Source organism: Bos taurus, chromosome 8, assembly GCF_002263795.3.
Source record: "Bos taurus isolate L1 Dominette 01449 registration number 42190680 breed Hereford chromosome 8, ARS-UCD2.0, whole genome shotgun sequence".
NCBI lineage: Eukaryota > Metazoa > Chordata > Mammalia > Artiodactyla > Bovidae > Bos > Bos taurus.
The window spans coordinates 63,438,849-63,451,833 of record NC_037335.1 but is presented as its reverse complement, the minus strand read 5'-3'; the positions used below and the strand labels follow the sequence as shown (position 1 = coordinate 63,451,833).

General features: G+C 51.1%; 1 protein-coding gene across 1 annotated transcript in view; it reads left to right on the top strand.

The window, feature by feature from the left end:
* GABBR2 (gamma-aminobutyric acid type B receptor subunit 2) overlaps window positions 1-12,985 on the top strand; it is a 369,323-nt gene that overhangs the window by 298,113 nt on the left and 58,225 nt on the right. The window contains exon 12 of the mRNA XM_024996226.1: window positions 7,953-8,060. Within this exon, the coding sequence (XP_024851994.1) occupies window positions 7,953-8,060 (108 nt within the window). The remainder of the gene's footprint in view (window positions 1-7,952; window positions 8,061-12,985) is intronic.

The following is a 12,985-nucleotide window of genomic DNA, read 5'->3' as shown; positions in this document are numbered from 1 at the left end:
TCCAGGAAGCTCCCCAAGCTCCAGCCACTGGAGGGCTGTCGGGGGGAAGGGGAGAAGGGCCTCCTCCCTGCTTCCGAGCTGGAGTCAAGGCCACCAAGTACAGTTGAGTGCTTTGTGCACTGCACAATGCTGTTGGTGTCAGGAGTGGGCAGGCGCTGAGTTCAGCCTGTGATCTGCTCTCCGGGTCGAGTTCTTCAGCTTGTAGGTCTTATGGAGGTGGGGATCTTTCACAAAGGGTCTCGAGGGGTTCCTGTTGGACACTCTTCCTCTCAGAGAGGGGGCAGCTTTCTCTGATTTGCACCAGGGCTCCTAAGATACCCCATTGGCCCTAACTCGAGTCCCAAAGTACCCTTGTTTGTGCCATGAGCCCTGGAGTTGTTCCCCCAGAAAGTCTGCTGCTGTTGTCTAGGCACTAAGTAGTATATGGCTATTTTGTGACCCTGTGCGCTCCAGCTCGCCAGGCTCCTCTATCCATGGGATTTCCCAGGCAAGAATACTGGAATGGGTTGCCATTTCCTTCTCCAGGGGATCTTCCCAACCCAGGGATTGAACCCATATCTCCTGCAGGTGGATTCTTTACCACTGAGCCACCGGGGAAGCCCAGAAAGTCTTTGCTGTACTCTAAACCCTGGAAGGATTTTCAATGCAGATCTTACTTAAAGGACCCCGGGTAAGACAGAGTCTTCTGGAGCTGTTTCTGGAGCATGCTCTTCAGAGGCACCCTGCGTTTGGAAGCACTGCGAATCTCTCCGGCACCCACCCTCTCCCTAGGAAGACAAGGCAGGCCCTGGAGATCCCAGGCTGAACCCTACCCTTTCAGCTCCAGGCTATAGCACCTCATGGTAACGGAGGTCTGGGGCTTGCTTTTGGATAGTCTGGGTCTCCCTTGCCTGCCTTCTCACTATTGATCATCTCGGGTGGATGGTCAGAATGAAACAAAAGGCCCTTTTTTCTAACCTTTCTGGACAGCAGGTAAACAGCTAACCACCCCGCCTGCCCCCCGCCACCCAGCATCCATCCAGCCGACACAGCTTCCTCCACCCCCAGACATTGGAAGAACGGAACTGTGGGAGGGGCTCTGTGTCTCTTTCCCTGCTAGTCCCAAAAGAGCACTGAAAGCCCTTCACTCTGCCAGGCAGGCCTTCCCGAAATCAATTGAGCGAGCGTCTAAACAGAATTGTTTCAGGTGTAGAGTTTTCTTTCCATCTGGAGATGTGCACTGTTTTTTCCTTCTTCGTAGTTGAGACTAAGATGAGCATTGCCTCCCATGGTTGCTATCGCACTGTGTGCAGAGGGGCCAGGAAACTTTATGGCTAAGGAAAGAAAAAGGAAGACTTTAATACAAGTCTACTGATTCATCAACCCAAAGTCTTAAACATTTAATTAGAATTAATATGTTTAAGACTTGGGTTGATGAATCAGTAGACTTGTATTAGAAACAGGGGCTTCCCAGGGGGCTCAGTGGTAAAGAATCCTCCTGCCAGTGTAGGAGATGCAGGTTTGATCCTTGGGTCAGGAGGATTCCCTGGAATAGTAAATGGCAACCCACTCCAGCATTCTTGCCTAAGAAATCCCATGGACAGAGGAGCCTGATGGGCTCATCTGTCTCAGTTGCTTCAGCTGTGTTCGACTCTTTGTGATCTGATGGACTGTAGCCTGCCAGGCTCCTCTGTCCACGAGATTTTTCTCGGCAAGAATACTGGAGTGGATTGCCATGCCCTCCTCCAGGGGTTGGTGTTGCAAAAGAGTCAGACACGACTTAGCAACTAACAACAACAATTAGAAACAGAATCATTATAGCCCTGCAGAACCTTCTAGTTTATTTGGCATCATAGAACCACCCAGAAGGAAGATACATGGGATGAAATCAAAACTTCCCCAGTGCAGGAAATGCCCCATAACACCCTGATACACAGGGTCCTCCTAGGTCTGCTTGAATCCATGGAGTGATGGGGAGCTCACTACCTCACAGATCCTTCATTGCGAGGAAGGGACCACTGAGGCCATAAGCTCAGCCTCCTTTGCCATTCAGTGCTCCAGTTCCCTCTGTGGTCTTCCTTTCAAGTGCTTGCACATTTTTGGTGACAGAGATCTCATTACCTCCTAAGCGAGCCCACCTAGCCCGATCACCCCCTCAGTGCTGGATCCAGAGATTTAAAGGTGGGCAGTGTAGGCTCTGCACCATATCGTAGGGAGAGGCAGGCAGGTAATCAAATGGACATGATCTCAGTGTGACCAGCACAGCAGAGACATGTGTGAGAACAGAAGTCGCAGGGAGGAGGCAGCTGTGACCTCCTTGCAAGACCTGGGAGGGCTTCTCAGAGGGGGTGGCCTGTGAATCTGGATTTTGGAGGACTCATGAAAATTTGCGAAGGAACTTAGAGAGCGGGGATGGCGTTCTGAGTGGAAGAAAGAGCCAGTGCCGGGCCCCCAGCGTGAGCTGTGTGGTGCGCGGGGACGCTGAAGCAGTGTGGGATTGCTTGGATGAGAAATGCTGTGTGGAGTGTGGCAGGAGGGGTGTGGACAATGGAGGGCACACCCTGCTAAGAATCTGGAGTTTAACCTGTGGGCTCGATGGGGCAATAAAGGGTTTAAAGTCGAGGAGACTTGCTGAGATTTGCTGTGGAGGATTGTTCCTCCTTGGGGGGTATTTGATGGATGAGCAGCAGATGAGCTGAGGGGCAGGAGGCCAGCTGGAGGCTCGTGCCATGTTCCCGTCAGCAGTGATAAGGGATACATGGACAAAAGCCAAGTCTTTAAGAACCTCAGTCCTTTACACACCTTCGTTCATCTCATCCACACAACCACAATATCGGATACATTAGTTGCCCCCACTTCACAGATGAGCAAACTGAGGCTCAAAGAGGTTATGTGACCTGCCCAGGTTCACATAGATAGTAAGTGACAGAGCAAGGACTGGAACTTCTGTCAGTCTCACTCCAGAGTTCCCGCTCATAATGGCTAATCTGGATGGCACCACGGGAACAGAGAGGAGGGGTTACTAACAAGAGACGTGGGAATAAGACTGTCGTCAAAGTCCTGGAAGCAGACGGAGTCCACCTGGGTGCTTCACTGGAGAGGTGCAGTGAAGGGACCACCTACACAGGTGTGGGTGGGGTTAAGGCAGCTGGTATAGAGGCCATCGCAGAGAAGGCAATGGCACCCCACTCCAGTACTCTTGCCTGGAAAATCCCATAGACGGAGGAGCCTGGTAGGCTGCAGTCCACGGGGTCGCTAAGAGTCGGACACGGCTGAGCGACTTCACTTTCACTTTTCACTTTCATGCATTGGAGAAGGAAATGGCAACCCACTCCAGTGTTATTGCCTGGAGAATCCCAGGGACGGTGGAGCCTTGACAGGCTGCCATCTATGGGGGCGCACAGAGTCGGACATGACTGAAGCGACTTAGCAGCAGCATAGAGGCCATCGAAGGAAGCCCTCACCACTCCTGGGCCTGAAGGGGTAAAGAAGGAGGGTCTTCCTATACCCAGAGAGGCCAGACCACACATGGAGCCCAGCTGAAGCCAGAGCTGGCGCAGATGCTGTGGCCACAGGGAGTGCACACCCCATCTTCTCTCTCCTGCCGTCTCCAGTCTCCTGATGGTACCCTCCATCAAGACAGAAACCAGAGAGCAAAGGAGCTGGGAGGTGCTAGCGTGGGGCCCCACCTCTTAGAGCATGGGAAGGGAGGCAGAAGGAGAAGCACTTGGGGACTGAATAGGAAAGTGAGGGGGGAGAGGAGAGGGTTCCTGGGGGACTTCCAGGTCCCTATTTCTGGTGACAGGTGGATAAAGGCACCATCCCTGCCTGAATCAGCTGGCAGTGGAGCTACTCAGCAGAAGGGCTGATGGGCTCAGCTCTGGCTCCGGAGTGTGAAGGTTTGGTGAACACCTAAGTGTCACCTTGGTCTCCATGATGGTGGCATATGCAGGTCTGGAGCTCGGAAGAGAGGTAGGAGCTGGGAAAGAGCTAAGGGCATTGTCAGCACAAGGAGAATGGTTGATGCCTGAGGGTGGGAATGATAACCCAGGGACTCTTAGGACACTTTTAGGACAAAGCGGGCTCAGGACTGAGCCCTAGGGTCCCTTTCCATCTTAAAATGATGGTGGCAGAGTGGAGAGAGAAATTCTACCTCCTTTTGCAAAGGCCAAGCCCAGGGGTAACCCTGAGCAGAGGCAGCCCGAGGTGGGTGGCCCTGCTGGTAGGGGTCCCACTGTCCTGCTTTCAGAATATTTCTTCTATTATTGTTTCATCATTGTGTGAAGAGCTCCAGATTGTCTCCAAAGGGACGTGAATCCCCTGGGATCATCTTGTGGAGGGATATATTACAGCCTTTACTTACTTTATATGTAAAAAAAAAAGAAAATTGAGGATGACAGTTGCTCAGTCATGTCCGACTCTTTGCAATCCTATGGACAGTAGCCCATCAGGCTCCTCTGTCCATAGGATTCTCTAGGCAAGAATACTGAGTGGGTTGCCATTCCCTTCTCCAGAGGATCTTCCTGACCCAAGGACGAACCCTGGTCTCCTGCATTGCAAACAGATTCTTTACTGCCTGAGCCACCAGGGAAGCTGTGGAAGAATATATTACAGCCTTTACTTACTTTATATGTAGAAAAAATGAAAGAAATTAAGCTTTAGTAAAATCTAATGACAGTGGGTGTGTATGGTGGTCTCATGCAGGAACTCTCCTGAGGATGGAGTGGTTGGTCAGCTGTGACACCAGCCAGCCCCAGGGCATTGTGTCCAGGGTCCCGGGATGAGCCCCAGCTCAGTGATTCTCTAGGAGGACTCAGCATAGAAGTGTACTCACAGCAATGATTAATTACAGAGACAGAAGGTAAAGCAAAATCAGCAAAGCGAAAAGGCACGTGGAATGAAGTCAGGGGAACCAGGTTCAAGCTTCCCAGAGCCTCTCCCAGTGGACTCACATAGGATGCCCCTAATTCCCCAGCGCTGACCTGTGACAACACATGAAATGTATACCCGGGAACTCAGCAGACACTCAGCGCCCACGGTTTTTACTGGGGGCCAGTCACCTAGGTCCCCTCTCCCGAACACTTACCCAAACTCCAGGCTCTCAGAAGGAGGGCAGATTTGTGGCATAAAACGCACTGTTTGCACAAACCGTTCAGGCAGAGTCACTCTTATCACTGGGCAAATGGTGGGACCCTCCCCAAACCCAGGTTCTCAGACACCAGCTTAAGTGAACCTTGCCAGCAGGTCTTGGGCCCTGTAGGTTCCCTCTTTTCTGCCCCGGCATCCTCGCCCGTTCTTTGCTTTCAGTTTATGGCACCATATTGCAGTTTCCAGATGCCCAGTTAAATGTGTATCGTCGAGTTTTAACTAACTTAACTCATTTGTACTATTATGTCTTAATGAGTTTGGCCCTACAGAGTAGACAAGTGGCCTGAAAATAATGGCCCCAGAGAAAGCATAAGTCAAAGCAAATATAATAATGCAAAGCATATTGGAGTAATACTTTTACCCAGGTAAAAGGTCTTTGAGGTCTTTGTCTGCCACATTATGAAGAAAAATATTCCATCTCTTACCGTTCTTTTTAAAATGTCCTTGTTCTGTATATATTCATGTTTTAAATAGTTTTTGCTGATAGAGGAACATGGTCAAAAACACTTGGAGACCACTGGTCTTCACATAACCACTAGCTCTCAAAGCGTGCTGAAGTCAGCCAGGGAAGTGTTCTCAGGCTGGCCAGCTGCTTGCCCAGGTGAGCTGTGCTGGCAGCTGCCTCCTGGGCAGGGTGGACCCGGCTGGGGTCAGGAGGCTCTCTGCGGGACAGGCAGCAGGATGTGGAGGAGAAAGGGCTGGACTAGGTCAAGGCCTTGAGTTCCAGGCTTAGCTCTGGAGCCAGGTTGCAGGGTTGAGAGAAATACCTCAATGCCCTGAGTCTCAATTACTTCATCTACAAAGGGGTTTTCTCACTCAACTGGTGACTCTAGAAAAAATCACCCTGGTTTTGGTGGTGGTTGTTTTATTCGTTTGTTTTTATCATTATATACTTAGCTTCTGACCTAGTAATCCTTATTGAATGAACAGATGAACAAATGAATGGATGAGTGAAATGAACTGTAAGGTCCTATGTAACTCCAGCAGGCTAGGAATGTGAAATCTTATCATTGAATAAGCTCAGGTCTAAGTTCCCAGTAATCGACTCCTTCCCGTCTCTGTTCTGCTTACTTTTCTTGCATCCTTGTTGTATAATATGGCCATCCTACACCTTCTGTAGAGTACAGTGATTCATTCTTGCCTGTCTGGAATTTTCAAAATTAAAAAAAAAAAAGATTGAGTCCTCACCTGTACCGTTATCAGCATTCACACCTCATGTGTCTGTGTTTCTGACCAGTCACCGTAATGCTGTTGTCTTTCCTTAGGGGGTTGGTCTTTCCATCTCCCTAGCCAGTTCCTATTTTTGCAGATAAAATGGAAAGGGGAAATGTTCTGTCTCTAAGAAGCTGGGGAGCCAAGTTACTAAGAGGCAGAGTGAAGGGACTGCATGAAGGGAGCGTATCTGGGAAACTCCTACACAACTGCCCGCAGCCCTGGGCTGGATGGGCCGCTGAGGCCTGGCAGATCTGCTGGGCTCTGGACATGGAGAGCTGACCTGTCCACCCTAGCTGTCGCTCTCTTCCCTACTATACCCACCTTCCTGCTGAGTTCAGCCGAGGCAGGTGGGGGCCTTTCAGAGGTTAACTCAGCTCAGCAGAGCTGAGGAAGAACAGGAGAAAGACCATAGTCAGGGCTCACAGAGCATACAGCCTTTTTGTCCCCGTGAGTGGGAGGCCCCAGAAAGTAGTGGCACACAGCCCAGGGCTAGGCCGTGTTTGGGGGCCCAGGAGATGCGTCTCCTGGGTCTTGGAGGGTGTCCAGGCCAGCCAGTGAGGGTGGACTCAGGAGAGGCTGGGGCCTGGCCACGATGGCAGTACAGGTGGGGAGGGGGGCACCCAGGAGCCCCCACAACCTAACAGATGGTTACCAGCCACCCCTGCCTGCAGGAATCAGGCTCTCTGCTCTTATCAGGGCTGGTGGTTTCTGGCAGCCACCGGCCTGGGGCCAGGGATCAGGGCACACTTTAGTCCTGGGGATCAAGTGAGAGCCAAATAAAGCCTTAGTCCTACTAAGCAAGGACCTCAGGTCCAAGTGTGGGCTCGGGGACCAAGGCTAGACCCAGGCAGTGTCACTCCTGTCTTTCTCTAAAGGCCTGAAGAGATAGGCCCAAGGTGGGAGTGGAAGGGTTACAGCCCTTCTCCCCTGGCCTTCCACCCCATCACTGAGCAGCCCCTCATGATGCCGGGGAGCTGGGCTGGTGCAGCTGCCAGCCAGGTGTCCCCGGGGCCAGTTCTGGCTGAGTCCTGCCCTGCCTAGAGGAGTGGCCGGGTCACTAATACCAGAGAAGGGCCATGCAAGCTTGTTGTCCTGCCCCATCTCAGCCCCCATGGCTCAGCGCCCTCCCCTCCCCACTGTCTACACCCCAGGAGCAAGGAGTACTGTAGAAGAGCTTCCTGGGGCCACCTGGTCTCCTAGAGACTTGGGTGGGGAGGCAGAGAAATCAGCAATTACAGTTATGTCGCAGGCACGCAAAAGGCCATCAAGGAAGGAAAGGAGGAAGGGAGGACCGGAAGGCTGGTCTGTGGCCCCTCAGTGGTCCCGGGGACCCTCTGTGCCTCTCTCAGTGACTGGGCTGTGGGCCCATGGAAGGCAGAGTTTGAATCTCACATGCCTCCGCACCTCGGGTCTAGTAAGTGGTCGATAGAACTAAAGGTCTATCAGATTGACATGTGATGGAAGGACTGTTGATGCTAGTGAAACTCTACCATATGTGAAGTAGAGCATCTGCCCCTACCATCCAGAGCCCCACTGTTGGGACACTCTCATAAAAGACAAGGTCCGTCCACCTGGGAGATGTTGACCCTCTGTTTTCTCATGGCCTCTAGGTCAGGACCTGGATTCTCACCGTGGGCTACACCACCGCCTTTGGGGCAATGTTTGCAAAGACATGGAGAGTCCACGCCATCTTCAAAAATGTGAAAATGAAGAAGAAGGTAATGGCTCCTTCGTGGCAGAGTATTTGCAGTGTTCACCCAGTATTTATTCTTAAAAGACTTCTTAGGCGCCTACTGTACAGCCAGGCACTGGGCTGCTTGCTGAGGATTCAAGCTAAACACAATCCTCCCCGCTTCCATCCCAAACCCCCAACATCTTCAGCCTCCTGGGGAGATCAGACGCTTTACAAATTGTTTACAAGACAGGATAATAAGGGCTGGTTGGGTGCGTATGGGGATACCGGGGCACAGCACTCAGGGAGGGGTCGGTGTAGTAAGTGACACCTGTGCTAAGACCTGGAGGCTGAGAGGGAGGCAGAGGCTGAGGGGTTACCCATCTCCCAGAGGGAACAGTGTGCAGGGAGGCCTGGGCAAGGGAGGGGAGAGTTCAGCTGCTGAGGGGTCCATGGGGACAGGGTACAAGAGGAGGCTGCAGGGGAAGGCAGGAGCCACAGTTAGGAATTTGAACTATAACCTGTGGGCAGTGAGAAGCCCTTGGAAGAGGAAAGTGAAACAGGGAAGGGGCCTGATGCAGTGCTGCAATTTTCAGAGAGGCCCTTAGAGGACAGGAGCCCTGCCTTCCTGTGGAAGGAAAGCGTTTGCCACCCATGTCGCTGGCTGTAAACACCGTGTTGATCAAGCTCAACCCTTAGGATGCATTCAGAGAGCTTTCCCCACACTGGTCTTTTTTAACTCCTCCAACAGCTGGCACTTATTTTCCCTTACTCCTAGAGAAAAACTCAGGCAAGTCTCCTGACTTAGAAGATTGTGTGGTCAGCAATGAAAAAATGGAGTCCATCATAACATTCAAAACCCCAAACTGCATTCAGAGGCAGCTCCTCTCCCTCCCCCAGCTTGTCCTGAGCAGCCGGTCACCTGCCCTGGGAGAGGAGCGGCTGTGGATGAGCTGCCTCTCTGTCTTGCCAGGCTGAGTTTCTTCCCCACCATCCCATCTCCAAGGTTTCCGAACCCTCCAGAGTTGGGGCTTCAAGTAGTGGAAGGGGCAGGGAAGACCTCACTTGCCAGGAGCAGCATTGACCTTGCTGCTCCTGAGAGGATAAGCCGGCCCTTTAGGCGCTCATGGGCTTCCCTCATAGCTCAGTTGGTAAAGAATCCGCCGGCAGTGCAAGAAATCCTGGTTCAATTCTTGGGTTGGGAAGATCCGCTGGAGAAGTGATTGGCTACCCACTCCAGTATTCTTGGGCTTCCTTTGTGGCTCAGCTGGTAAAGAATCTGCCTGCAATGCGGGAGACCTGGTTCGGTCCCTGGACTGGGAAGATCCCCTGGAGAAGGGAAAGACTAGCCACTCCAGTATTCTGGCCTGGAGTATTCTGTATAGTCCATGGGGTTGCAAAGAGTTGGACACAACTGAGAGACTTCCACTTTCACCTTAGGCTCTCATGGAGTCCTTCTGTGGGATTTTCAAAGCCCCCGTTCCTGGGACTTTCTCTTCTGCAGTGCCCCATGGGGGCAATACATGGGGGAAATACTCCCCTGCTTGGCCACTTGTAGCTCCTTCCCCAGGCACTTGGCAGTGCCTCTCTCCTGGGCTCTCCCCTCCAGCTTGCCTTGGGCACAGCCCTCCCTCACCTGGAGCCCACACTGCTGTTCAGGAGGCACTTACACATCCTTCACTCCTATACGCTCAGGGGTGGAGACTGATCCGGCTGCAGCCGCTTCCCCTCTTCTGCTCCACACTGGAGCAGCTGACCCGTCATCCTCCCAGGGGTTTCTCAGGCAGGAGTCAGACATAGGCTCACCAGGTCCCCAGGCTGCAGGGAGCCTAGCATTCAAGCCATCTGAGTGTTCTTCTTAAGCCTCACTCTTGATCTGAGGTCATAGAGAAAGCATATCCCCCATCCTGTCACCTGGAGATGAGGTGAGATAACATCATGACACCATTTTTCAAAACTCCTCTTCTTGATTCATCTCCCCCTCTACCCCCCACATCCCCCCTTACACACTTTTTAAACCCCTGATGTATGTAAAACCCATTCACAGACATCTGCTTCGAAGATCCTGCACTGTGACCTCACCCTGCTCTGGATCATGGTGCCTCTTTTCCAGTTCTTCATCCCAAACTTGCATTTGCCATCCTGTTGCCTGGGTCATGAGCCCTCGCACCCATGCAGATAGCAGCGAGCCCCAGGCGGTAGGGCCAGCAGGCACAGCAGGAGAGCAGGCTTCTACTCCCTGCTTCACCGCTGACCTGCTGTGGGTCCTTTCGGCAAACCTCTTCATCTCTTCCCTGCTGAGATGAAGGGCTTCCCTGGTGGCTCAGATGGTGGAGAGTCTGCCTGCAATGCCAGAGACCCGGGTTTGATCCCTGGGTCAGGAAGATCCCCTGGAGAAGGAAGTAGCAACTCACTCCAGTATTCTTGCCTGGAAAATCCCATGGACAGAGGAGCCTGGTGGTCTACACCCCATGAGGTTGCAAAGAGTTGGACACAACTGAGCGACTAACACACATGCACTTCATCTCTCAGGGCCTGTTTCCTCGTCTGTGGAATGGGGGTGCACTGAAACGGTATTGTCTCCTGAGCTGTGATTCTGTCTCTGCCCAGTGGTACCTCTCAGGTGTCAGCCCCACCACCCGCCCCTTCACCACCAGGGCTATTCTAGGAACTGCTCTCCAGATGGGGGAGGGGGGCTGTAGCCTCGTTCTCTGTTCCCCGCCCCCCCTTACCGGACCATCTTGGGAAAACTACAGGCTGCGTTTGGAGGGAGAAAAGACCTCGGGTTTGCCACCCACTGCCTGTGCTCACCTGGAAGGCCTTGCTCTCACTGGGCCTCAGGAGCATTTATGACATACCCTTCTGTCTGTAAGATGAGGAGCCTGGCCACCTGGTCCTTCTCAGAGCTGACAATCAGAGCACATTACAGTCAAACGGGAGCTTTTGCAAACTACAAGAAGTAACCCAGCCCACACCTCCTGGGCTGGAGCTGGCCAGTAGGAGTTACTGCTGCTGCTGCTGCTAAGTTGCTTCAGTCATGTCCGACTCTGTGCGACCCCATAGACGGCAGCTCACCAGGCTCCCCCGTCCCTGGGATTCTCCAGGCAAGAACACTGGAGTGGGTAGTAGGAGTTACTAGACTTCTCCAAATTGTACTAATATGCAGCCTGGGTTTCTGTCTAGACCAAGGTTACCCAGAGTATAAGTTGTAAAGCAGCATCATTGGCATCACCTGGGAGCTTGTTCAAAATGCAGTTTATTGGGCCCCACCCCAGCCCTCAGAGCCAGGTTCCTGCAGCCCGGGAATATGTGTTTCCACCTGCCCTCTCAGCGAAGCTGATGCAAGCCAAAGTTTGACAGGCACAGGTGACTTCTGGGGCCCCTCCCGCTCTGTGGCTCTGTCATTTATGAAAAGTCCATCGAGGTTTTGAAGACTTAGTATTGGTTCCTTTGTGTCAATATGTGATTCATGCATATTATTATTGGTAGTAAAGAACTAGTCTTTGTTTTCCAATACTCATGTGATCACTAAGCAAGAACACTCAGATTGTCTGGCAACAATTGGCAGAACATGCCAGGGAAGACTTCAGGAGTTGAGTTGTCTGAAAACTCCACGAAAGCTGGAGCTGTGTGGCCACAGCCTGCTATGCTGCCTGGGACAAGGGGACTTGCTGCACCCCCCAGGGGTTGGGCAAACTGAGAGCCAGGCAGGTGTCCAGGGAGGGGGTCTGTCTGAGACACTGTCGAAAGGCTTTGAGTACAAGATTCAGTCACCAGTTTAGTCTGTTGTGAAAATGATTTAAGCCAGGTGAACACACCTTTCCAATGTGAGACATATTTTGCTCTAGGCTTTCTAGTTATTCCAATAACAGCCTTGTGGCACTAGAGCTGAGTATCATTTGTCAGCCAAATTAGAGGAAGTTAAGAGGATATAAAAGATATGTTTACCTTTCCCAGACCAAAATCTCAAGTCAGGAACCAGACCACTTTGAAAGGGTTGTAGCAGTCACAGGGCAAAACTAGAATTGAATTCTCCTTGGTTCCAACCTTTTATGGAGCCATAAGGTCAGTTTCTATTGTCATTGTTTTGTATTTTCTTGGCTTTTTTTTAAGTTTAGACTTTTTAAAAGTGAGCCCCTTAATTTTTTTTACTGACACATATACAAGATTTAACTAAATTTGTAAATGTAGTCTGACACTTTTTTTCAGTCTTTTCACCCTTTTCTTCCTTCCTTAGCTCCCACTTCACCTGTCTTCCCTCTACCCACCGTGTCATGCCTTCCCCAAACACACACAAATACAAACTTTACCCCATATGCCTACATTTTTAAAGACATTAAGCGACACAAAGCCTGCTAAAGGAAGTATTGACATGTGGTGACTTAATGCTTCTAAATTCAGTATTTTTATAGTATGTAACCTTTTTTTTTCCTAAAGATCAATCGTAAAATCTTGAATTGAGAAGCCTCACTACCACCATCTTTATTCTGCCTCTTATTCTTACTAGCACCAAGTTGAAACATTGAGACTAGAGCAGTAACTCAGAGATGAGATCTTCTATTTTGCAGCCAGATGTTTTTGGGAAGACAAAGAAAGTTTGCTACATATATAACTCGATACTGTTGTAAATAACACCACCAGGTTCAGAATTTCATCCAGGCTCAGCTTCAAGAAAATGCCAGGAGAGTATCTGTCATCTAAGTGATGGCAGGAAGGCAGGGCTGCTGGTTGTACAACCTCTATTCCTTCTGGAACGGCGTCGCTGAAAGTAGGCAATGAGCTGAATCTAGTGGGAGACCAGTCTGAATCAAGTCAAAATATCTGAGGTCTTTAGAAGAAATAAAGAAATGCCATTTTCTCAAAAGAAGATGTCAGCCAACTTTTCCTGTAAAAAGTCAGATGGTAAATATGTTCAGCTTTGCAGGTCATACAGTCTGTCACAGCCACTTAACTCTGCTGTCGTAGAACAAA